The 25,313-nt window shown below is 45.9% G+C and overlaps 1 protein-coding gene across 4 annotated transcripts in view; it reads left to right on the top strand.

Moving 5' to 3' along the window:
* heg1 (heart development protein with EGF like domains 1) overlaps window positions 1-24,895 on the top strand; it is a 59,652-nt gene extending 34,757 nt beyond the window's left edge. For 3 of the 4 annotated variants that reach the window (XM_033023675.1, XM_033023674.1, XM_033023676.1), the window contains 8 exons: window positions 6,083-6,141; window positions 8,117-8,277; window positions 10,827-10,961; window positions 15,409-15,451; window positions 15,543-15,580; window positions 20,443-20,530; window positions 21,487-21,664; window positions 22,723-24,895. In XM_033023675.1, the coding sequence (XP_032879566.1) occupies window positions 6,083-6,141; window positions 8,117-8,277; window positions 10,827-10,961; window positions 15,409-15,451; window positions 15,543-15,580; window positions 20,443-20,530; window positions 21,487-21,664; window positions 22,723-22,866 (846 nt within the window). In that variant the 3' untranslated portion in view covers window positions 22,867-24,895. Of the gene's footprint in view, window positions 1-6,082; window positions 6,142-8,116; window positions 8,278-10,826; window positions 10,962-15,408; window positions 15,452-15,542; window positions 15,581-20,442; window positions 20,531-21,486; window positions 21,665-22,722 lie in introns of those variants that run through there. The other variant, XR_004412513.1, reaches the window with a different exon arrangement.
* Window positions 24,896-25,313: the final 418 nt, after the last annotated feature.

Raw genomic sequence — 25,313 nt, 5'->3', positions numbered from 1 at the left:
ACTCTCTGTGTGGAAAAAAAACTTGCCACGCACATCTCTTTAAAACTGTGCCCCTCTTACCTTCAAGTTATGCCCTCTAATCTTTGATATTTCCGTCCTGTCCAGCAACCAATTCTCATTCCATGCTGTTCTCTAACTGCCAATCCGATAATTTTGTACTAAACTATTTTCTGTTACATCTTTCTGAATAGTTTATCAGAACTAAATATCTCACACCCTCTTAAGAAAACAGAGTGCTGGAGTGACTCAGCGGGTCAGGCAGCATCTCTGGAGAACATGGATAGGTAACGTTTTGGGTTGGGACCCTTAGACCTCTCGTTTTCCCTTACCGACTTTGCTGAACACAATCTGGAAGATTGCAGGCAGCTGCAGGTCAAATAAGGTTGTTGTGGTAGGGGATTTTAACTTTCCCAATATAGACTGGGAAAATCATAGCGTGAAGGGTTTAGATGGGGTGCAATTCCTCAAAAGTATTCAAGAGAGTTTTTGTAAACAGTATGTGGATGCCCCCCACACATGAGAGGGCAACGCTGGATCTAGTATTGGGAAATTAGGAAGGGAAAGTTAATGAAGTGTGTGTGGAGGAGCCTTTTGGGACCAGTGACGAAGATAGTTATGTATTGGGACGGAGAGGGTCCACGTATTAAAATGCTCAACTGGGGTAAGGCCAACTTTGAGGGTATGAGCGAAGGTTTCGCTCAAGTTGACTGAAGCAGGTTATTAGAGGGGAAAGGAACATCGGCCACGTGGGATGTTTTTAAAAGTGTGCTGAAGAAAGCTCAGGATGTGTACGTCCCCGTCAGAGTGAAGGGCAAAGCAGGCAAACGTAAGGAAGCTTGGCTGATGAGGGAAATTGGGAAGTTAGTCAAAAACAAGAAGGTTGCATGGGACAGGTATAGGCAGCTGGGATCAAGTGCATCCATGGAGGAGTTTCGAGAACTAAGGAGTAAACTAAAAAAGGAAATCAGAAGGGCAAAAAGAGGCCAGGAGATAGCTCTGGCGGGTAGCATTAAGGACTATCCCAAAAGTTTTTATAAATACATAAGGGGGAAAAGTGTAACTAGAGAGAGAGTGGGACCTCTCAGGAATCAAAGCGGTCACCTCTGTGTAGAGCCACAGGAGATAGGCAAGGTCCTAAATGAATATTTCTCCTCTGTATTTACAGGGGAGAAAGACAGTAGGACGGAGGAAATTGGAGCAGTCACTGGAAGTATCTTGAGAGCAGTCAGGGTTACCATCGAAGAAGTACTGAAGGTACTGTCGTGTTTGAAGGTAGACAAATCTCCAGGGCCTGATCAGATATATCCGAGGACATTGCGGGAAACTTGAGAGGAAATTGCGGGAGCCCTGGTTGATATTTACGAGTCGTCCTTAAATACAGGAGAGGAGCCGGAAGACTGGAGGTTGGCAAATGTTGTGCCTCTTTTCAAGAAGGGCTGCAGTGAAAAGGCTGGGAACTATGGGCCGGTGAGCTGTAGTTGGTAAGTTACTAGAGAGTATTCTGAGGGATAGGGCAAACAGGCATTTGGATGGGCAAGGGCTGATAATGGATAGTCAGCATGATTTTGCACGTGGGAGATCATGTCACACAAATATGATTGATTTTTTTGATGACATGACCAAAAATGTTGATGAAGGCATAGCTGTAGATGTTGTGTACATGGACTTCAGTAAGGCGTTCGGCATGGTAGGCTGCTCAGGAAGGTTAAATTGCATGGGATCCAAATGGAAATTGGCTCCATGGAAGGAAGCAGAGGGTGATAGTGGAAGGTTGCTTCTCAACTTGAGGCCTGTGACTAGTGGTCTGCCTCAGGGTTCGGTGCTGGGCCCGTTACTGTTTGTCATCTACATCAATGATTTGGATGAGAACATACAGGGCAAGATTAGCAAGTTTGCTGATGATACAAAAGTTAGTGGTTTTGCAGATAGTGAAGATGGTTGTGAAGGATTGCAGCAGGATCTGGATCGATTGGCCAGGTGGGCGGAGGAATGGTTGATGGAACTTAATACAGAAAAGTATGAGGTGTTGCATTTTGGGACATCTACCAAGGGCAGGACCTACACAGTGAATGGTAGGCCTCTGGGTAGTGTTGTAGAGCAGAGGAATCTAGGTATACAGGTGCATGGTTCATTGAAGGTCAAGTCACAGGTAGATAAGGTGGTCAAAATGGCCTTCATCAGTCAGTATTGAGTATAAAAGTTGGGAGGTCATGTAGCAGTTGTATAAGACGTTGGTAAGACTGCATTTAGAATATAGTGTTCAGTTCTGGGCACCATGTTATAGGAAAGATATTGTCAAGCTTGAAAGGGTTCAGAAAAGATTTACAAGGATGTTGCCAGGACTGAGCTATAGGGAGAGGTTGAGTAGGCTGGGTCTCTATTCCATAGAGCACAGGAGGATGAGGGGAGCATGCATACAAAATCAAGAGGAATAGATTGTGTAGATGCACAGGGTCACTTGCCCAGAGTGGGGGAATCGAGGACCAGAGGACGGAGGTTCAAAGTGAAGGGGAAAAGGTTTAACAGGAATCCGAGGGGTAACTTTCTCAGGGTGGTGGGTGTATGGAACAAGCTGCCAGAGGAGGTAGTTGAGGCTGGGACTATCCCATTATTTAAGAAACAGTTAGACAGGTACATGGATAGGACTGGTTTGGAGGGATGAGGACCAAGTGCAGGCAAGTGGGACTAGTGTAGCTGGGAGATTGTTGGCGGTGTGGACAAGTTGGGCTGAAGGGCCTGCTTCCACACTGTATTAATCTATGACTCTATCTAGGTACATGGATAGGACAGGTTTGGAGGGATATGGACCAAGTGCAGGCAAGTGGGACTAGTGTAGCTGGGACATTGTTGACGGTGTGGACGAGTTGGGCTAAAGGGCCTGTTTCCACACAGCATCACCCTATGACTCTATGACTCTAATCCCAGAAATCACCTTGTTGATTTCTCGAACACTTTGGTGATGTCTCATTTGCCTCTTCCCCACCTGTGCTGCCCTGCCACCTGTGCAAATCGAGTGGAGTTCCTTGGCTCTAGCCGACCAGTGCATCTGCCGTATCCATCACCCTCTCCCGGTGATGTGAATGAGTAGCTCCCACGGTTTCACTGGCGCTGGCCATCATTCTTGTCTCTGATATTACCCTTAACCAATGCCACCTTCCTGTATCCAATCATTCTGTCCATACTGGTGTTCCACCAGGTCGACAAATGGAGGAACAGCACCTCATATTTTGCTTGGGCAGCTTACAAACCAGCGGTATAAACGTTGATGTTAGCTTCAAGTAACTCTTGCATCCCCTCTCTCTCCATCCCTCCCCCACCCAAGTTGTACCAGCTTCAAAGTCGTCTTGTTGATTCTCATTGTCTGCAACTCGTTTTCACCTAGCACACAGCTAACAGTGGCCTGTTTCCTTTATCATCACAACATTTTTGCATATGTTTCTTTCATTTATTCTATACCTCTTGGTTCCCTTTCCCTTGTCTCTCAGTCTGAAGAAGGGTCTCACCTATTCCTTTTGTCCAGAGATGCTGTCTGACCCGCTGAGTTACTCCAGCTTTTTGTGTCTATCTCCGGTTTAAAGCAGCATCTGCAGTTCTTTCCTACACAACAAACTTCCCTGCTGATTTCTGAACAAGTGAAATAGACAATAGCCAACCTTTTACTCTGCTGCCACTCAGTGGAAACTACACGGCCTGTCTTTGTTTTTCTCATCATATTATTCACATGCTTCACTGCACCTTTGCACATCATACATTGAGAGACACCTCCAATCAACAGCCCAGTGACCAGCTCTATATTACTTTTCACATTTATAACTCTGAAAATTAAGAAGCGTTGATTTACGTAATCACTAACCCTGGAGTAAATGAATATATCCCCGTTGACCTGTGCAAAGATCAGTATTTGCTTTATGTAGCTTCACTTAAGTACCGACTACGAACCGGGGTCGGGCGGTCAAGGGTGACAATGCACAAGTGGGGCGACATCGAGGGTACAACAACCTGTGACTGTGGCACACAGACCCAGACAATGAAACACCTACTGCAATGCCCATTGCTGGATAATCCATGTACTACTGCAGACCTTGCACTTAACACTCTGATGGCGCAACAATGTGTACAGCAGTGGCGAGCCACTATATAGCACAAGGACATGAAAGAAGAAGAGTTATAGTTATAATGTGAATGGCCGTGAGGGTCTAAGCTTGTTCTCAGCATCTTGACAACCCCATGGCCAGAACCCTCTCTCCTGCCTCACAGCTTTTGTTCCGTCTTCCTTTCTCTGCTTTTTGCTGGAGGATGCCTCAGATTATAAACTTCCACTTCTGGCCTTTTTCCCCATCCGTGTCTTTTTCAGAGCGTCCAGCCACAGAGTGATGTTATAGTCTGTAGACACTGCCAAGTACCAAGAGCATGAGGCAACCAAGTTGGCTCAGCCACCGGTGGCTCACACAAAAATGTAAATGATATGTGAAAAATGCTTCAGGGAAGTGGCGATTCGTGGAGTAAAGCACACATGCAGATTTCTTTGATCTAAATACACCAATGAATGATTTGCTATGGTTTGTGACATTGGCAGCCTTTTGGTATTGCCTCCTACATTAATGTAGTAATTCAATACAACTCTGATGAGGAGCCCTGTTAACGTTTCGTTGAATTACAGTGCAGCTCAGACGTGCCTTATGCTCTGGAGAAATATGCATTACCTTGCTGTAACCAAGAATGTGATTCCGTTTCTTCGTTCATTTGACAATGGATTCTGCAGCTGTTCAGGAATGGGAAGTCAAATTTCAGTATTCCACTGATTTATTCCGTTTCTGGACCGCAGTCCAAATGTATCAACAATCAGAATGCAGATTATAAAATGTACCGGTGCAATTAATCTTTCCTCTCTCCCGCTCTCAACATAGACTTCTGGAGGAACAGATTTATTTAAGTTAAATAACCCGACAAAGAAGAAACTGAAGTTTAATTACAGTCACTTGAGTTTTTCAACTTTAGCATTACATTGTTTGCACTGATTGAGTTGCCCAAGTCATAATGAATCGTTAGATTTAGTCAATTGTGTAGAGACAATGTGCCTGACCTCCTGGGATCAGCTGGCCAGTTATTGATGGGGCCTGCGGATATGTCTGTGAGACTTGCCTCTCCCTCCTGGCTCCACAGCAAAATAAAGAGAAGCGGAGGAACTTAACCCATTCCTTGCTGAGAATCTGAGATTTAACCCCTCCCTTGCTGAATCAGGAATTTAACCCCCCTTGCTGCGAATGAGGAATCTAACCCCTCCCTTGCTGGGAATATGAGGAATTTAACCCCTCCCTTGTTGAGAAACTAAGGAACTTAACCCCCTCCTTGCTGTGCCCTTCAATTACTGCCCTGAACATCTCATCCAAATGTGTGCTCTTTGTTGTGGACCTGTATGATAACATTTGGCTCGAGATTCTAGTTCACCACATTGCATAGATACGTATGGTTTCCAGAAATTTCTACACTACGTTCAGTAGAAATGTCCAGTCGACTTCATTGTGTGACTGACCAACATGTAACATATTAATAGACACAAAATGGTGGAGTAACTCAGCGGAACAGGCAGCATCTCTGGAGAGACGGAATGGGTGACGTTTCGGGTCTAGACCCTTCTTCAGACTCGACCCGAAACGTCACCCATTCGTACTATCCAAAGATGCCGACTGTCCCGCTGAGTTACTCCAACATTTTGTGTCTATCTTCGGTGTAAACTAGCATCTGCAGTTCCTTCCTACACGTGACATCCTGTGTCCAACTCAATGTAAAACATTCCACTGCTACTTTGAACCCTTTGGAACAGCCCTTCCCACAAAGGCATTGCAGGGGCATGCTTGTGGGGACTCATGGGCATGGATGGCAGGATCCTTGTGGCAACATCTAAGCTGCACAGATGCATCTATGTCCTGGTCTGGGATATTTATGTGGACAGGAATGGAGAATCAGCAAAACTGCAGATGTGTATAACCTGAGGTAAAATCAGAAAATGCTGGACACATTCAGCAGGTTGGGCAGCAGATATTGCCTTTAGATACTAAATACAACATTTTCTTTTCCACAGCTTAATGCATCTCTGTTTTCTCTGAATGGTTATCACACATCTGTTGTAACAGATTTAAGGTAAAGTGGAACAAAATATTCTGCAACTGATTACTGGGATTTTATTGTGGTTTAGGTTTAAGTGTATTATTAGCAGGCCAGGTCAGGAGGAGTTCCCCCCCCCCACCGCCAAGAGTACCATGTAATCCCGTGCTACCTGCTCCATGGTCGGATAGTCGGTGACTAAACCGTCTCCCCCACCTGGTTTGCCAGGTGAGGAGGGGGCTGTGGACCCCCAGCAGGACCAAAAACAAGGTCTGTCAAAGGGCAGATGAGTTTCTAGCGAGTCAACGGCCATCCACACTTCAGTAGAGGTTGCGATCACTGCCGTACGTAGCATTGTAAGGAATGATGATAAAGCACACACACCAAAATCCTGTACTTCCAGCGGCGGAAGTCCGCAGGAACTGGAGGACAGAGATGTGTGGTGCGTCCGTCACCGTTCCCGTTGGAAACTGGCACCACTGCGTCGCTAACGTTTTCAATGATGATGAATGAATTAGAAGATGGACACAAAAAGCTGGAGTAACTCAACGGGATAGGCAGCATCTCCGGAGAGAAGGAATGGGTGACGTTCTGGGTCGAGACCCTTCTTTAGACTGGTTAGGGATAAGGGAAACGAGAGATATAGATTTATATATAGAGAGGTGTGGGGAGATAAAGAACAATGAATGAAAGATATGCAAAAAAAAACAATGATAAAGGAAACAGGTCATTGTTAGTTGTTTGCAGGGTGAAAATGAGAAGCTAGTGTGATTTAGGTCGGAGAGGGATAGAGAGAGAGGGAATGCCGGGGCTACCTGAAGTGAGAGAATTCGATATTCATACCACTGTGTTGTAATTGTCGTGTGTGCTGAGGTACAGTGAAAAGCTTTGTATAGCACGCTGCAAACAGATCAGATATCCCATATGTGGTCGGGAATTTTGAAAATTACAATGAAGATGAGTTGGTTATAATCTGGTTAACCCTAGAGCTCACATACTGGTCAAGCATGATGGGACAAATGGCCAACATAGAATGTTAGGACGGTAATAAATAGATGTGTCAATGCATTTAGCTTTCACAGCACAGCTTAATTAGAATAGCTAAAACTAATACACTCTGCTGAAAATGCAAGCTTCCTTATCTATTGAGGAGGGATAGTTATTTGCAGTTCTGTCTAGGTTCTTATCCGTTGCAGCCATGAGATTACAGCTGCTCTCTGTCACTGCGTTTAGCAGGCAAGTCTCCCAAAAGTTAACGAACGGCCTTTTTTAATAAGTAGACCCCATCGGTTCTCCCTACAGGGACTGGCATCTATGGTATTTGTTTGTTGGAGGCATGGGAGAGAGATTTTCAAAACAACGGGAAAAGTAAAGTTAAAGTTAGCTCTAGGGAAAGACAAAGATGAAAGGTTACAGCGACATTGATCAATGGTGATTTACTTCCAATCCACATGTAACCATTGTGTCATGAGAAGATAAAAATGCTGTAGGTGCTATGACTCTTGGAAATATTTTGGGTTCTCTCAGGGTGTTTACTAGTGCGCACTTTTAAGACCTTCAATAAACCGACTAGATCACCACTGATCTATGAGCTGTTTTATTTTGTGTCCGTGCCTATTTGAGTAAAACCAGATATAGCGTACGGGTATTGCACAAAATAGCACAAAATTCCCTCCCATACCACATATAAATACAATTAGTTCAAACTCAAGTTCGAAGTTAGAGTAAAATGGAAGATACAGAGTGCAGAATATAGTTCTCAGCATTGTAGCATGTCAGTTTCATAGACAAAGTTCAGTGTCCGCAATGGGGTAGAGGGACTAGTGTAGATGGGGCCTGTCGGTTGGCGTGAGTTGAAGGGCCTGTTTCCATGCTGTATGACTCTATGACTCCATGAGGTAAAAGCATGAGTATCTTGATGATTTATTTCTGAAACTGATGACCGTATAACATGTTACTTGCAGTGCGGCTGCATCAGTAAACTGATGACCATATATCGTGTTACTTACAGCGAGTCTGCTGCCACTGTGTCTGTCCTGAACATGTTTGTACTCTCATCGAATGTGACTGCCCATGAGGTGTGGAGCAGTGTGCAGAACTACATGTGGACTTGTGGCCGATACAACGCCGCCAGCTGCCAGTTTCTGCCAAGCCCAAGACTATCGTACAAAGGTAAAGCCGACATTCCACACAACAGCAGAACTGCTGAATTATTGTCAATGCTGTTAATGTTACACTTGATGCAAACAAATGCTTCATAAAGTGGAGATCGACCATGATATGTAGGAACCATCAATACAAAGTCACTCCTCATTGAGTCATGCAGTGTGGAAACAGGTTCTTCGGCCCAACCTGCCCAACACCGGCCAAAATGTCCCATCTATACTAGTCCCACCTGCTTGCGTTTGGCCCATATTTCTCTAAACTGTCCTATCCATGTACCTGTCCAAATGTTTCTTAATCATTGTGATAGTACCTACTTCAACCACCTCCTCCGGCACCTCGTTCCATACACCCACCACCCTTTGTATAAAAAAAGTTACCCCTCAGGTTTCTATTACATCTTTCCTCCCTCACCTTAAAGTCACAGTGCATTGAGAAAGTATTCAGACCCCTTCACTTTTTCCACATTTTGTTACATTACAGCCTTATTCTAAAATTGGTTACAGTCATTTTTTATCATCATCAATCTACGCACAATACCTCATAATATAAAAGCGAAAACAGGTGTTTAGTAATTATTGCAAAATAATTAAAAATAAATAACTGAAATATCACATTTACGTAAGTAAAGACCTTTTGCTGTGACTCTCAAAATTGAGCTTTGGTGCATCGTGTTTCCATTGATTATCCTTGAGATGTTTCTACAACTTGATAGGAGTCTACAAGTGGTAAATTAAATTGATTGTACATGATTTGGAAAGGCACACACCTGTCTATATAAGGTCCCACAGTTGACAGTGCATGTCAGAGCGAAAACCAAGCCATGAAGACGAAGGAATTATCCGTAGACCTCCGAGACAGGATTGTGTTGAGACACAGATCGGTTGTAGGGTATAAACCATTTTTTGGAGCATTGCAGGTCCCGAAGAGCACAGTGGCCTCCGTCATTCATAAATAGAACTTTGAAACCACCAGGACTCTTCATAGAGCCTGGCCAAACTGAGCAATCGGGGGAGAAGGGCCTTAGGATAGTGACTTACTAACATATTCAGGGAGGTGACCAAGAACCCGATGGTCACTCTGACAGAGCTCCAGAGTTCCTCTGTGGAGATGGGAGAAACATCCAGAAGGACAACTATATCTGCAGCACTCCACCAATCAGGCCTTTATTGTAGAGTGGCCAGACAGAAGCCACTCCTCAGTTAAAGGCACATGACAGCCCGCTTGGAGTTTGCCAAAAGGCACCTAAACAAGATTCCCTGGCCTGATGAAACCAAGATTGAACTCTTTGGCCTGAATGCCAAGTGTCACGTCTGGAGGAAAACAGGCACCGCTCATCACCTGGCCAATACCATATCTACGGTGAAGCATGGTGGTGGCAGCATCATGCTGTAGGGATGTTTTTCAGCGGTAGGAACTGGGAGACCAGTCAGGATCGAGGTAAAGATGAACGGAGCAAAGTATAGAGAGATCCTTGATGAAAACCTGCTCCAGAGCTTTCAGGACCTCGGACTGGGGCAGACGTTCACCTTCCTACAGGACAACGACCTAAAGCTCACGTCCAAGACAACGCAGGAGTGGCTTTGTGACAAGTCTGTGAATGTCCGTAAGTGGCCCGGCCAGAGCCCGGACTTGAATCCGATCGAACATCTCTGGAGGAACCTGAAAATAGCTGCATCAACACTCCCCATCCAACCTGAGAGAGCTTGAGAGGATCTGCAGAGAAGAATGGGAGAAATTACCCAAATACAGGTGTGCCAAGCTTGTAGCGTGATACCCAAGAAGACTTGAGGTTGTAATCACTGCCAAAGGTGCCTCAATAAAGTACTGAGTAAAGGGTCTGAATACTTATGTAAATGTGATATTTCAGTTATTTATTTTTAATTATTTTGCAAAAATTTCTAAACACCTGTTTTCACTTTTTTTATTGTGGGCTATTGTGTGTAGATTGCTGATAAAAAAAATGAATTTAATCCATTTTAGAATAAGGCTGTAATGTAACAAAATGTGGAAAAAGTGAAGGGGTCTGAATACTTTCTGAATGCACTGTATGTCCTCTGGTTTTGACCCTCCCACTCCGGGCAAAAGGCTCTGTGCATTTACCTGATCTATTCCCCTCATGATTTTGTACACCTCTATAAGATTGGCCCCTCTTCCTCCTGCACTAAGGAATAGTCCAAGCCTACTCAACCTAACTAGCCACTCCTATTGTTACTCTATCCTGAATTATGCATTTACTCGGTCACAGAGCAGGAAAGTTGCAGATGTATCAACCAGTTCAAAAACTTCCACTGGGGAAATATTGTTTGTTGTTACAAAAATATTGTGATTTTTTTTTTTTACTTGGGGATAAATACTTAAAAGGATTTGTAACTCTATGGCAGAGCTGAATGAGAATATAGTTGAACTATTTTCGAGCAGTAGGGTCATGGCAGCAAATCATGACTCCAATGGAATTCACAAATAGATCTCAGAAACTTCAATTCGCTATTGTTTGCCAAATTGGTGTAGTCTTGCGTGTGTGGTTGACGAAATAACGGCTTTTCTTTTCCACACAGCCGCCAAGTTGTGCAGCTTTAAAATTCCTGAATGTGACAACATCACAGCAGAGTGCAACGACTTCAATGGAGTTGCGGCCTGTCGCTGTAAGGACGGCTACTTCAAATACAGTGCCGTGGATCGTTCATGTAGAGGTGAGCAATCCCATTACCATTCCCATTCCCAACTCCCTGCTGAGGCTCTATAAGGTGCTGGCCAGAATACATTTGGAGTATTGTGAGCAATTTTGGGCACCATATTGGATGATGTGCTGGCGTTGGAGAGGATCCAGAGGAGGTTTACGAGAATGATCCCAGGAATGAGTGGGTTAACATATGATGAGCGTTTGTCGGCACTGGGCCTGTACTCGCTGGAGTTTAGACGAATGAGGGGGGACCTCATTGAAACTTACCGTATAGTGAAAGGCATGGATAGATTGTGGAGTGAATGTTTCTACTAATGGGAGAGTCTAGGACTAGAAGTCATAGCCTCAGGATTAAAGGATGTTCCTTTAGGAAGGCGAAGAGGAGGAATTTCTTTAGTCAGAGGGTGGTGAATCTGTGGAATCCTTTGCTGCAGAAGACTGTAGAGGCCAAGTCAATGGATATTTTTAAGGCAGAGATAGATAGATTCTTGACTAGTACGGGTGATGGGTTTATGGGAAGAAGGCAGAAGAATGGGGGTTGAGAAGGAGAGATAGATCAGCCATGATTGAATGGCGGAGTAGACCAGTTTCCTCCCACACTCCAAAGACGTGCAGGTTTGTAGGTTAATTGGCTTGGTGTAATGTAAATTGTCCCTAGTGTGTGTAGGATAGTGTTAATGTGCGGGGATCGCTGGTCGGTGCGGACTCGGTGAGCCTGTTTCCGCGCTGTATCTCTAAGCTAAACTAAACTAATGCAGACCTTCAGGCTTTGGAAGCGAATGCCCGTGAGGAGCAATGGAGGAAGGAAGGAAGGAAGGGCCCTTCCCAGCGGCTCATACAAAAGTGAAAAGGCTCATAGGCAGGTTTCCTTCCTGGTTCCTGAGGTTAAAAATAGTGCAGAGTGCGATGGGGCTTTGGACACAAGGACGTTAAGAAGCAGGCCCGGGTGATACAGGCAGCCCCTCGAGCCTGTGACATTGTTCTCTCAGATCACGCTGAACCAGTCTGAGCTTCATTTCCATACCCCATCCCTCTCCACAACCCCTTCACCCATGAGTAGTTCGAATGCCTCTGACAATCTCCAACTTGAATGTAATCAGCTCGCAGGGGTTGAAAAATCCAACTTGGACGATTATCAAACGATGGAGTAAGTTTAGGATTAGGAACTGCCTGGTTCTGGTTTAGTTTAGTTTAATTTAATTGTCATGTGTAATGAAGTAAAGAGGTTGCGAGCTATCCTGTCAGCGGAAAGACTATATGTGATCACACTCAAGCTGTCCACAGTACACAGATGCAGGATAAAGGGAATAACGTTTAGTGCAAGATAAAGATCAGTAAATAGACACAAAATGCTGGAGTAACTCAGCGGGACAGGTCACATCTCTGTAGAGAAGGAATGGGTGACGTTTTGGGTCGAAACCTTTCTTCAGAAAATGAAACATCACCCATTCCTTCTCTCCAGAGATGCGGCCTGTCCCACTGAGTTACTCCAGATTTTGGGGCAATCTTCGGTGTAAACCACCATCTGCAGTTCCTTCCTAACACATAAAGTCCAGTAAATTCAGTTAGTCCCCACTAGGGGAAGCATCCTCTCAGCATCCGTACTGTTAACCTTCCTCAGAACATTATGTTTCAGTGGGATCTCGTCTCATTGTCCTTCACTCCAACAAATCCAGGCTCAAACCACTCAACCTTTCGTCATATGTCAACCCTTCAGGAAAGTAATTAATCTGTAGGACCATTTCCTGCAACACGTCCTTACACTTGGAGACTCAGCCATTGTGGTATTGTAGGTTCCAGTCTCTCCTGCATCCTGTAAAGTTCCATCAGAGCTTTCCCGCATGTATGTTACCTGGCCTTGCAATAGCACATGTTTCTCAGCCAGCGTTCCTTGCTGCACCTGGATGCCCACCTGTGGCACCAGCATCCAAATCCCCCTGTGCTGCACTCTCACTGCATTTAACCAATCTGCTTTAGACATTACTTTAGACTTTAGAGATACAGTGAGGAAGCAAGCACTTTGGCCCACTGTGCCCACACCGGGCATGTCCCATGCCTGACCACAGTGAGGAGCTGTACTTGTGCCAGGTGTACTGGGCGTGGTCCACACCTGAGCAGGTACATGGTGTGGAGCTGTACCTGTGCGAGCTGAAAGTGAACTGCCCCGTTTGGTCATCCGCACTCAGTGTTGAGACGCATTCCCTTTGTTGTACCCAGTGTTTTCTTTGTCGATAAGAAGGAGCGGGCATCAATTAAAAATTATGCAACATTTATCAACAGTTTTTTCCATCAATGCACCCAATAGTGGGGGGTTAACTTGCAAAATAATAACTGAACTCAAAGTCCAAACATTAAATGTTCTGTTTCATTCATGATGTTATCCATTAACCAAGCACTATTAATAACCATACCTGTACCAGTTTGTACCATCCCAAGGGAGCACCGATTTTACCCACCCCTTCGCACCTTTTCTAAGACCTAAAGTTAACCACTTTTCTCTCTTTCCAGTTCTGATTATAAGCAATAAAGTATCATTCATTCATTCATTCATTCATTCATTCATTCATTCATTCAGGCCCCAGTTCTGTTGCTACTCTCTCCACAGTTACTGCCGGACCTGCTGAATGTTTGATCTAGCATTTTCGGTTCTTATTTCAGATTTTCAGCATCTGCAGGGTGTTTTCTGATTTTCATTACAACATGCTGTGGATAGCACGATTCGAAATGAGAACAAATCTGCTGTATTTGAGGTTTTACTCAATTATTTCACAGCACCGTAGCTCACGATGGCAGGCAAGGGGATGTAAATGTGACTGCTTCTGGAGGTGCAGTGACCACATACAACCTCTGCACATATGATGATGATTATTAAACATGATGATTATTAGAAATAAAAGGCTGAAAGCACTCAGCAGATCAGGAAACCATAATAGAAACATAGAAAATAGGTGCAGGAGTAGGTCATTTGGCCCTTCGAGCCAGCGCCGCCATTCAATATGATCATGGCTGATCATCCAGAATCAGTACTCCGTTCCTGCCTTCTCCCCATATCCCTTGATTCTGTTACCACAAAGATCTAACTTTCTCTTGAATATATCCAGTGAATTGGCCTCCACTGCCTTCTGTGGCAGAGAATTCCACAGATTCACAACTCTCTGGGTGAAAACGTTTTTCTTCATCCCAATCCTAAATGGCCTACCCCTTATTTTTAAACTGTGCCCCTGGTTCTGGACCCCCATCATCGGGAACACTTTTCCTACAATTAGAGTAGCTTTATAAAACTTTGGTGAGTCTGCATTTGGAGTATTGTGTGGCGTTGTGTCTGCCCCATCACAGGAAGGATGTGGGGGCTTTGGAGAAGGTGCAGAGGTTTACCAGAATGATACCTGGATTAGGGGTATTTGCCATGAGGAGAGGTCAGATAGACACTGATTGCTTTCCCTGAAGCATTCTAGGTTGAGGGGAGACCTGATACATAAAAGTACGAGTGACATAGATAAGGTAAACAGTCAGAACCTTTCTCCCAGGGTAAAAACGGCAAAGACTAGGTGTAGTGGCTATTTGGCTTGTTTTGTGTGTCATTAATGATGGCATGCGTCTTTACATTTTAGACTGCTCGTTATATTGTGGGTGGGATTTATGATGTATTTTAGGGTGTGTTTGGAGCTAAGTTTCTTGCGCAGAAACTTAGTTTTTAGGACCAGCATGGGGAAGGGTCACACTTTGACCATGCGAAGCGTAATGGAGACCATGCGAAGCGTAACACTAGGTTTAAGGCGAGAGGGGGAAATTTGAAGGAGATGTGTGGGGCACGTTTTCACACAGTGAGTGGTGGGTGCCAGAAATGTGTTGCCGGGGTGGTGGTAGAGGCAGATATGATACTGGTGACTAAGATGCATTTGGATAGGCACATGGATATGCATGGAATGGAGGGATATGGATCATGTGCAGGCAGAGGGGATTAGTTTAACTTGGCATCATGTTTGGCACAGACATTGTGGGCTGAAGGGCCTGTTCCTGATTTTCATTGTTATTGTACATTCTATCCACCGCTCCTGTAAATCTCCCTGACAACACACAGGTGAGGGGTCATTGCCCTGACAACACACAGGTGAGGGGTCATTGCCCTGACAACACACAGGGGAGGGGTCATTGCCCTGACAACACACAGGTGAGGGGTCATTGTCCTGACAACACACAGGGGAGGGGTCATTGCCCTGACAACACACAGGTGAGGGGTCATTGCCCTGACAACACATAGGGTAGGGGTCATTACCTTGACAACACACAGGGGAGGGGTCATTGCCCTGACAACACATAGGGTAGGGGTCATTACCTTGACAACACACGGGGGAGGGGTTCACTGTCCGGGGAACACATGGGGATGTCCTGCTGACTGTTCACTACCCTGCTGACCAAGTGAGGTAACTTGTTGTGCTTTCCTCTTCTTCCTACAGCTTGTGATGATGGGTACAAGTTACAGAATGGAACCTGTGCACCGTGAGTATCATAAACTTTGAGCTAAAGTTAATAAATCTGTGAATGTCTGGGACAAATGTACTGATGTCTCTCTTCTCCTTGTATTCAACAGTTGTCTGTTCGGCTTTGGTGGATTCAACTGCAGAAATCGTAAGTTGACAAATTTCCTTCAACATTGTGTGGAAAGTGAAAATAGGCACAGAGTGCTGGAGTAACTCAGCGGGTCGGGCAGCATCTCTGGAGAACATGGATAGATGACGTTTCACAAAGTGCTGGAGTAACTCAGTGGGTCGGGCAGCATCTCTGGAGAACACGGATAGATGACGTTTCAGATGGGGAATCTTCTTCAGACTCACTGAGTTGCTCCAGCACTTTGTGTCTTTTTAAAAAAACAGCACCTGCAGTTCCCTTTGTCCGTATACAATGTGAAACTTGCTTACTGTGTTTGAGCTGCATCCACAGCAGGCTGTATATCGAGGAGGAACAGGGTGTGTACAAATAGGGCGGCACTATGGCGCAGTGGTGGAGTTGCTGCCTCACAGCGCCAGAGACTCGGGTTTGATCCTGACTGTGGGTGCTGCCTGGGTAGAGTTTGTACATTCTCCCTGTGGGTTTTATCCCACACTCCAAAGACGTGCAGATTTGTAGGTCAATGGGCTCCTGTAAATTGTCCCCAGGATAGAACTAGTGTACGGGATGATCGTTAATTGGCGTGGACTCGGTGGGCCGAAGGGCGTGTTTCCACGCTGTATCTCTGAACTAAACTAAACAAATACTGGTGTATCTGTGAATCACGCCTATATGGTTCACAAAGACACACACTCTCTTTGACTCCCACGTCCCCTCACTTGCCATTGTATTTACCAGCAGTTGGGGAGCCCAGTTAAAATTTGTGATGTACGGAAGGTTTAAAGTGACGACAGATGGCACAATGGGCTAAGTGTTCGGCTGGCAACCGGAAGGTAGCTGGTTCGAATCCCGCTTGGAGTGCATACTGTCGTTGTGTCCTTGGGCAAGACACTTCACCCACCTTTGCCTGTGTGTGTCCTTGGGCAAGACACTTCACCCACCTTTGCCTGTGTGTGTGGATGTAATTATGTGAAGCACTTTGGGGTCAATGCAAGTTGACTAAAAATGTGCTATATAAATAAAGAAATTTATTTATTTAAAATGAAAAGAAAATTGAAGGAGTGACTACAGATTGTGTTGTTATGGAACAGCGTTTGTACAAAGCTTACTGCTACCTAATTCAATGACCTGATCTTTCATAGATGCTGCTCTAATCAATGTTCTGACTACATTGTGCCGAGCACCATGAATAGTTGAATACAGACACAAAATGCTTGAGTAACTCAGCAGGACAGGCAGCATCTCTGGAGAGAAGGAATGGGTGACGTTTCGGGTCGAGATCCTTCTTCAGACTGAATAGCTGAACGGTGTTCCTGCTGCCCATTGACTTTGGTCAAAATAAGTCGAGGCAAAATGGAAAGATCTATTCAATCAGGGATTTGGCCTGCTGATCCTGACAAAGTCTAGTTTCTGTGTCCTGTTAGCTTGAGGAGAGGATAGGGCAAAGTCTGGGAATCTATCCCAGGAAGCCTGGATCTCAGTCACTCACTTCTGTTTTGAGTCCAAACTATTACATGGATCCCATGCATCTCAATCTTCTGGATTAACCTACCATAGGGGACTTTATCAAATGCCTTTCTAAAATCCCTGTAGACAACATCCACTGCTCTCTCATCAATTATGTTCATAAGTCATAGAAGCAGAATTAGGCCAATCGGCCCATAGAGTCTACCGTGCCATTTAATCATGGCTGATCTATCTTTTCTTCTCAACCCCATTCACCTGAATGAAATAATGACAATTATTGCGTGCTGAGTTCCTCCAGCTTCAGTTTGTTGTAAAGCACCTCCGAGGGACTTCCAAGTACCACCACAAGAGGGAGCCTGAGTCCCAGGTCCAAAGTTGAATGTTGCTTGGACACAAAGTGCTGGAGCAACTCAGTGGATCAGGCAGCATCTCTGGAGGGAATGGACTGGCGACGTTTCGGGTCGGGACCCTTCTTCAGACTCTTGTTCTGGTCATTCTAGGTTTGGACGCTGGTTCCACAAATCAACTTTAAGGGAAAGGAGTAATTCAGATACGCTTTGATATGAATTTTAAACACTAATTTCTCCCTAAATAGTCATTCGTAAACACATCTGCCTGTAAATGTATCCACTGTGGTTAATTACAGCAAGCTGGGCTTCAATAGTAGAGCGTGACTCTGTTTCTGAGCTTCCTGCCGCATAACCTCAGGGAGGAAGTTTGCAATACACCATGCTCATGTCCACATAGTATGTGGTTCACATCTCGAGGGATTTCTGTTTGGGCGCCAGAAACCCGGGTTCAATCCTGACCACGGGTGCTGTCTGTGTGGAGTTTGTACGTTCTCCCCGTGACTGCGTGGGGTTTCTCTGGGTTTAGTTTAGAGATACATTGTGTAACAGACCCTTTGGCCCACCATGTCTGCACAGACAGCGATCCCCGTACACTAATATTATTCTACACGCTAGGGACAATTTACAATTTTTACCGAAGCCAATTAACCTACAAACCTGTACATCTTTGTAGCGTGGGAGGAAACCGGAGCACTCGGAGAAACCCACGCAGGTCACGGGGTGAACATACAAACTCCATACAGACCAGCATCTCTGGTCAGGATTAAACCCTAATGCACCACTGTGCTGCCCATGGTGCTCCAGTTTCCTCCCACATCTCAAAGACGTGTGGCCTTGTAAGTTAATTGGCTTCTGTTAATTGTCCCTAGTGTCTAGGATAGAACTAGGGTGTGGAGATACACAAAAATGCTGGAGAAACTCTGCGGGTGCAACAGCATCTATGGAGCAAAGGAAATAGGCAACGTTTCGGGCCGAAACCCTTCTTCAGACAATATAGTGTGTGGAGATCACGGGTCGGCATGGGCTAGGTGGGCTGAAGGGTCTGTTTCCATGCTGTATCTCAAGTCTAAAGTAAAATGTGTAAGAAATCTCTCCCTGGACATTACAATACAATACAATACAATACAATTCAATTTATTGTCATTTGGACCCCTTGAGGTCCAAACGAAATGTCGTTTCTGCAGCCATACATTACAAACAAATAGACCCAAGACACAACATAATTTACATAAACATCCATCACATTGCTGTGATGGAAGGCCAAAAAAACTTATCTCTCCACTGCACTCTCCCCCCCGATGTCAGAGTCAAAGTCAAAGTCAAAGCCCCCGGCGGGCGATGGCGATTGTCCCGCAGCCATTAAAGCCACGCCGGGTGATGCAAGGTCGCACACCGGGTCTTGATGTTAGAGCCCCCGGCGCGCGCTCGCAGTCCCGCAGCCATTCCAAGCCGCGCGGGGCGGTGCTGTAAAGCCCCGCTCAGGTGCTCTTCAACCCCGCAACTCGGGCGGGAGAAGTCGCCGTTGCGGAAGCCCTGAAAAGCGGTCTCCCTCCAGGGACCCGCGGGCTCCAGGTGCCGCCCGCCAAACCCGCAGTTGCAGCCACCGAATCTCCGGGGGTCGGGCCGCAGCAGCGTCCACCACAGCTCCACCCGCTCTGGACTCGGCCAGCTCCGCGACGGTGAGGTGAGTAGTCGGCACCACAGCCCCCGGTCTTCCTGTTGGAGGCCGCTCCTCGTTGCAGCCCCAACGACAACGGAGACCCGACAAAGAAAAGGTCGGGTCTCCCGTGCAGGGAGAGATTTAAAAGTTACCCCCACCCCCCCCACACCCCCCCACACACATACCCCAACAAAAACTACATAAAAACATAAGACATAAAATAATAAAAACGCAGACGGACTGCAGAGGCCGCTGCTGACGAAAGTCGCGCCGCCCACCGAGGGTTTACATACATACCCCAACAAATTATTGATCATTGGGTATTGTTTGCCCAGAAGCACCAGCTGTGGAGGGTGCGTTTTCCCCTATGAGTGCAGTTTGGACTCTGTGCTACTTTACCTTGTTTGGTAAATCAATGGAGAGTTTGTTCTGTGTGCTATCCTGTCAAATCACACTGGGAGTCGCCACCTTGCAACGTCCAAGTCCCTGAAAAGTCCGATCTCGGGGATAGGGACTGTGGGCAGTCAGCTTATCCATGCACCTTATGATATTATGCTGACCTCTGTCAGGCCTCACATAATCCTAGCCCAGGATTCTCTGTGCAAACAAAATATGTACAAAGGAACTACAGATGCTGGTTTAAAGCGAAGATAGACAGAAAACGCTGGAGTAACTCAGCGGGTCAGACAGCATCTCTGGAGAAAAGGAATAGGTGGCTTTTCGGGTTGAGACTCTTCTTCAGACTGAAGATGGTTGAGGGAGGGTCTTGACCCATAACGTCATCTATTCCTTTTCTCCAGAGATTGGTTCAAACATATTTTTGGACAATTTCACTATTTACTGCAGGTGATCCAATTGTCTCTCCACAATATATGCAACACATTTTTTTAGTTTAGTTTAATGAATGGGGAGGATCAGGACTTATCTCTTGTGTGTGGATGGGTCGGAGCTATGAAGAGGGGGGTTTAGTTTAGAGTGGAGATACAGCATGGAAACAGGTCCTTCAGCCCACTGAGTCCTTGCCGACCAGCGATCCCCATATACTTACACTATCTCACACATTGCGGACAATATACAATTATACCAAGCCAATGAACCTACAAACCTGTACGTCTTTGGAGTGTGGGAGGAAACTGGAGATCCTGGAGAAAACCCACGCAGATCACGGGGAGAACGTACAAACGCCGTACAAACAAGCACCCCGTAGTCAGGGTTGAACCCGGGTCTCTACCGAAAAGAGTGGAAGTTATTTCCTGGACAATACAGAGGATTAAAGGCGATGGTGAACTGCAGAGGTTCCTGTGCCTGATGCAAGTGTTCCAGGGCCTGCAGTGAACCAGCAGAACACGATGCTAACTGCTCGGGGTGTGTTTACTCTAAGTACCGTTTGTCTCCCTTCCTTGCAGCCTACAAGCTGCTGACGGTGGTGATTGCCGCGGCTGGAGGAGGGGTACTGCTGGTTCTGGGCCTGGCGCTCACCATCACGTGCTACAGGTGTGTTCAGGCGGTCAACACGGCTCCAGGCATGTTCACATGAACACAAAACAGCTGCAATCCCATCCAACTCGATCCATTAGCACAAGGTGCCCACTGCAGAGTATTGAATCAGAGGAGCTAGGCTCATGCCAACATTGATAAGCAGAGGGGACTTGGAGTCCAAGGCCATAACTTCCTGTGAGTGATGTCACAAGTAGATAGAGTGGCTCAATGGGTACTTTATTGTCACATGTAGCGAGATATGGTGAAATTAATCTTTGTCTACAGTTCACTACAAGTTTCACCATACAGAAACACTTGGATACATCTTAGATAAGCATCACAGATACGGTATATGTATAGAAACAGTACACTGAGGCAGTACAGAGTCACCAGATTTGGCACAGTTTTCAAGTCCCAGTTTTCAAGTTCCAGTGCAGGGTTCTTGACCTGACCATGAATGTGTAATATAGGTCAGGGCATTGACTACAAGAGTTAGGAAGGCATGATGCAGCTTTATAGGACTTTGGTTTGGCCACATTTGGAGTATCGTGTGCAATACCCCATTACAGGAAGGGTATGACGGCCTTGGAGAGGGTGCAGAGGAGGTTTACCAGAATGATGCCTGGATTAGAGGGTCTCAGCTACAGGGAGAGGTTGGGCAGACTTGAATTATTTTCTCTGGAACGCCAGAGATTGAGGGGAGATTTTATAGGTATAAAAAATGATGAGAGGCATAGATAGGATAGACAGTCAGAACCTTTTTTCTCCAGAGTGCAAATGTCAAAAACAAGAGGACATATCCTCCCTTACAACAGTGACAATGTGTCATGACTACTTTTAAGTGTCTATGGAAGTTAAAACCATGACTAGGGCAAAAATAGTGCAAATCAATCAAATCTACCACCATTGAATCTCCGACATCTAGATTTGTTTGAAGCCACTGGGCTATTTCTGTTTTCTCTTTTTTGCAGGAAAGAGAAAAATGATATCAGCAAACTGATCTTCAAAGGTGGTGATTTCCAGCGGCCCCCCTATACTGAGGTTCCCAAAAACCCCCGGATCTCGGTGGAATGGGGCAGAGAGACGATAGAGATGCAGGAGAATGGCAGCACCAAAAACCTGCTGCAGATGACGGACGTATACTACTCGGTAGGTGGCAAGGTCAGTTGTAGGTGTGGTCCACGGGCATCTTGTGTACGAAGGTCAAGCTGGACCTCTGGTCCACAGGGAAACAAACCCTTCACGCCACCCAACAGCGGAACTCGCTATCAAAACATGGAGGGGACCGGGGGACACAATTTTTTGGCGGCCACGCGCGCATGCGCACACACACACGCGCGAGGCTTCAGAGGCTCAATCCAGCGCTAAATGCAGCTCAACTCTGCCTGTCTCACCAGGTTAACTACAGCCCTGCCTGGACTGACGGGACACCAGCGCTGCTTCTCCACGCTGGCCATATTTCCCGCAAGTCCAGGAAGGCTGTAGGCTCACCTGGCGGGACAGGCAGAGTTAGCTGGGTTTAGCGCTGTTTCTCTGCGCTGGCTGTGGGCCTGGAGGCACCGCGCCCGTCTGATTCCCGACCAAAGATCCTATAGCGGAGGGTCTTTGCTGCCGACCTCTCTGGCCACCCGCGGAGTGGGGGTACTCGGGTGGGGACGGGGCAGCGCCGGAGAGCCGGCCGGGATCGATCCTGGCTGCGGATGAGGCGCAGGTCTGTGCCACGTCTCCCTCATCCAATCACGGCACTCTATCCTCAGTCCCACCACCCCCCCCCCCACTCCTCCCTCCTCCAATCATCACATTGAATCATGTCCCGCCCCCATTTCCTGCTGACCGACGTCTCTCTTGTCCAATCGGCTCCATCGATCATCAGTCCCACCCCCCACTGTCTCGCGGAAAGCGGAGATTTCACCGGGTATTAAAATCCGGATTACAAAAACTTGGGGGGAATGTCCCCCACCTCTCAAAACATGGAGGGGACACGTCCCCTCTGGCCCCCCCCCCGGGTTTTCCGCCCCTGATGCCACCTCTCCTTGCCGACCATGATGCCCCATCCAAGCTCGTCCAATTTACTACTACTTCCTGGTTGTTGTGGACCTTTCACATTGTAACAGATCTTGGTGAAATAATCCTGCTACCTCGGCAAAATTACGCTGAAATAATAATAATCCCTCCTTAACCCGTTTCTCACTCTTTCCCTTTGACAGCCTGGCCTGAGGTGTTCAGATGTGGACAGGAACGGTCTGCATCCTTACAGCGGTGTCCCGGGATCGCGGTACTCTTGCATCTACACCGGACAGTACAACCCGTCCTTCAGTAGCGACGAGTCACGGAGACGGGACTACTTCTAGCCAAGTTCAGGCACACTTTTACGTTTGTTTGTCGAAACAAATATGGGACCTCCGAGTCAGACTGAGCGGAATCTCTGGAATTAAAAGCTTGATTCTGAACGTTGATGGCCAATGACCAGTAGAATGTGAATGAGCATGTTTGTAGCATGTCCCACCACAAGGACATGGTCTACCCTGAGATGGACCAGTGATGGGATTGAGATCACCAGCTGCATGGAACGAGTTTATGCACTGCACGGAACAGCTTGCTGACAGAGATGCTGCCTGTCCCGCTGAGTTACTCCAGCAATTTGTGTCTATATCTTCTGTGCAGACCAGCATCTGCTGTCCCATCCTACACAACTTGCTCACCGATGGGCTATGGACAATGTGCCTTTTGAAACTGATGTTTCTTGTTTTTTAATAACATGAACAGTTAGAGTATTTTCACACTGATCAAATGGTAATGTTGCACAGCTCTGAGAGACACGAAGTGATGAACTTGTGCCACCTCTAGCCTGTTACGGAAACATTGTGTGGATGTACCGTGTGGAGAATTGTACCCTGTCACGATGCGAGTTCAGTACCAGATATCTCAGCATTCTCGGCCAATTCTGTACCCCTTCCTACTCTTCTGGGAGACCTATTATTTTGTCATTCCTTCTTCAGCCACACAATGCATCTTCCAGCAGCTCAAGATGAGTGAAAGTGGGAATTTATGTTATGTTATTGTGGGAGCTGTGAAGAGAGAGGTTTAGTTTATTTTCTGTTTAGCTCAGAGATACAGTGGGGAAACAGGCCCTTCGGCCCACCGAGTCCACGCCGACCATTGATCACCCATACACTCTTTCCATGTTATTCCCAGTTTCACATCCTAGGGGCAATTTACAGAAGCCAATTAACCTACAAACCTGCAATCTTTGTGATGTGGGAGGAAACTGGAGCAGCTGGATGAATGTGCAAACTCCGTACAGGCTGATTAGATGGCATTATTTTCAGAGCTTCCAGTATCATCTCTTTATCCCTCTCAATACAAACTATGAAATTGGTGAACTTCTTCTGAGAGACCCAAGAGATCTCTCTCTCTCTCTCTCTCTCTCTATGTGCAACTTAAGACTGCTGCAATTTGTTCTCATGGTTTCCTATTTATACAATGATGTTGTGCGGCCTGCTGCGTTTTCCTACCCGCGGGATGTTTAATGAATCTTTCAACTCAGGGGCAGCTTCATTCCCAAGATTTTGAAGAACAAGAAATATTTTCGGAAGAGGAAATGGTCATTAAGCCAAATATGGGATGTCTATTTTAATAATTAATCTAAATATAAGTTATGAGGCTCAAGTAGTCATCAAGTTACTCTATTTCTGCTTCAGAAAGTATTTATATTATTTTAAACTTAAATCTATGCCAGCGAATCTTCCGTACAATGCAACCTCCACACAGCACAGATAACTTTAGTGATCACCGCATCATCAACAACACTCATCATGTGGGACTGACATTTACCTAACTTCCATCTGAAGGGAATGTTGGAAAACTCATGTTGTATTGAATACTGCAATATAACAATGCATGTTATGTTGAGGCCGCATTGTATTCAAGAAAAAAGCTCAGTAGGCAATTTCTGATTAAATTTGTGTTTTTTAAAGTTTGTTCCTCTGTTTATAGTGTTTTGAGAACCAACAGGTGCGAAGTGAAATAGTCAGCTGCAACTTAAGGTTAAAATCTACCAACATAATTTAAAAAATGACTTTTCTCACTGGAGATAAGTATTAGAATCATAGAATTGTATAGCATGGTAACAGGCTCTTCGGCCCAACACATCCATGCCGACAAGGATGGCCCTGTCCATTTGCCTGCAATTGACCCATATCCCTCTAAACCTTTCCCAGCATGTAACTGTCCAAGTGTCTTTTAAATGTTGTTGTTGGTGTACTGGCCTGAACTACTTCCTCTAACAGCTCATTTCATTAACCCACCACCTTCTGATTTTGGTCTGAATTGTGTAATGGCCTTGGTAACTTAAACACTTTAAACCCTTTCAACATAGAATAGAATGCATAGAATGCCTTTTATTGTCATTCAAACAGCTTGGTTTGAACGAAATTGCATTTTCTACTGTCTTAACATTACAAAAAAAGCCAAGACCCACACTTAACACAATTTACACAGACATCCATCACAGTGAATCTGCAACACCTCCTCACTGTGATGGAAGACAAAATCTTATCTCTTCCCTTTGTTCTTCTCCCGCGGTCCAGCAGTCCAACTCCAACTTCGAGGCGACTGGGGCTCACGATGTTAAAGCCCCCGGCGGGCGATGGTAAGTCCCGCGGCTGTTAAGCCGCGCTGGGCGATGTTAGGCCCCGCTCCGGGTCATTTCACCTCGGGATTCCAGCGGGAGAAGTAAATGTTGTTTGTTACTAACGATTGTTTTAGTTTTAGTTAGTTTATTGTCACATGTACAGAG

The sequence above is a fragment of the Amblyraja radiata genome, chromosome 7, assembly GCF_010909765.2.
Source record: "Amblyraja radiata isolate CabotCenter1 chromosome 7, sAmbRad1.1.pri, whole genome shotgun sequence".
Taxonomy (NCBI): domain Eukaryota; kingdom Metazoa; phylum Chordata; class Chondrichthyes; order Rajiformes; family Rajidae; genus Amblyraja; species Amblyraja radiata.
Note: the sequence above shows the minus strand (reverse complement) of the source record. Positions and strands in the feature narration are given on the sequence as shown.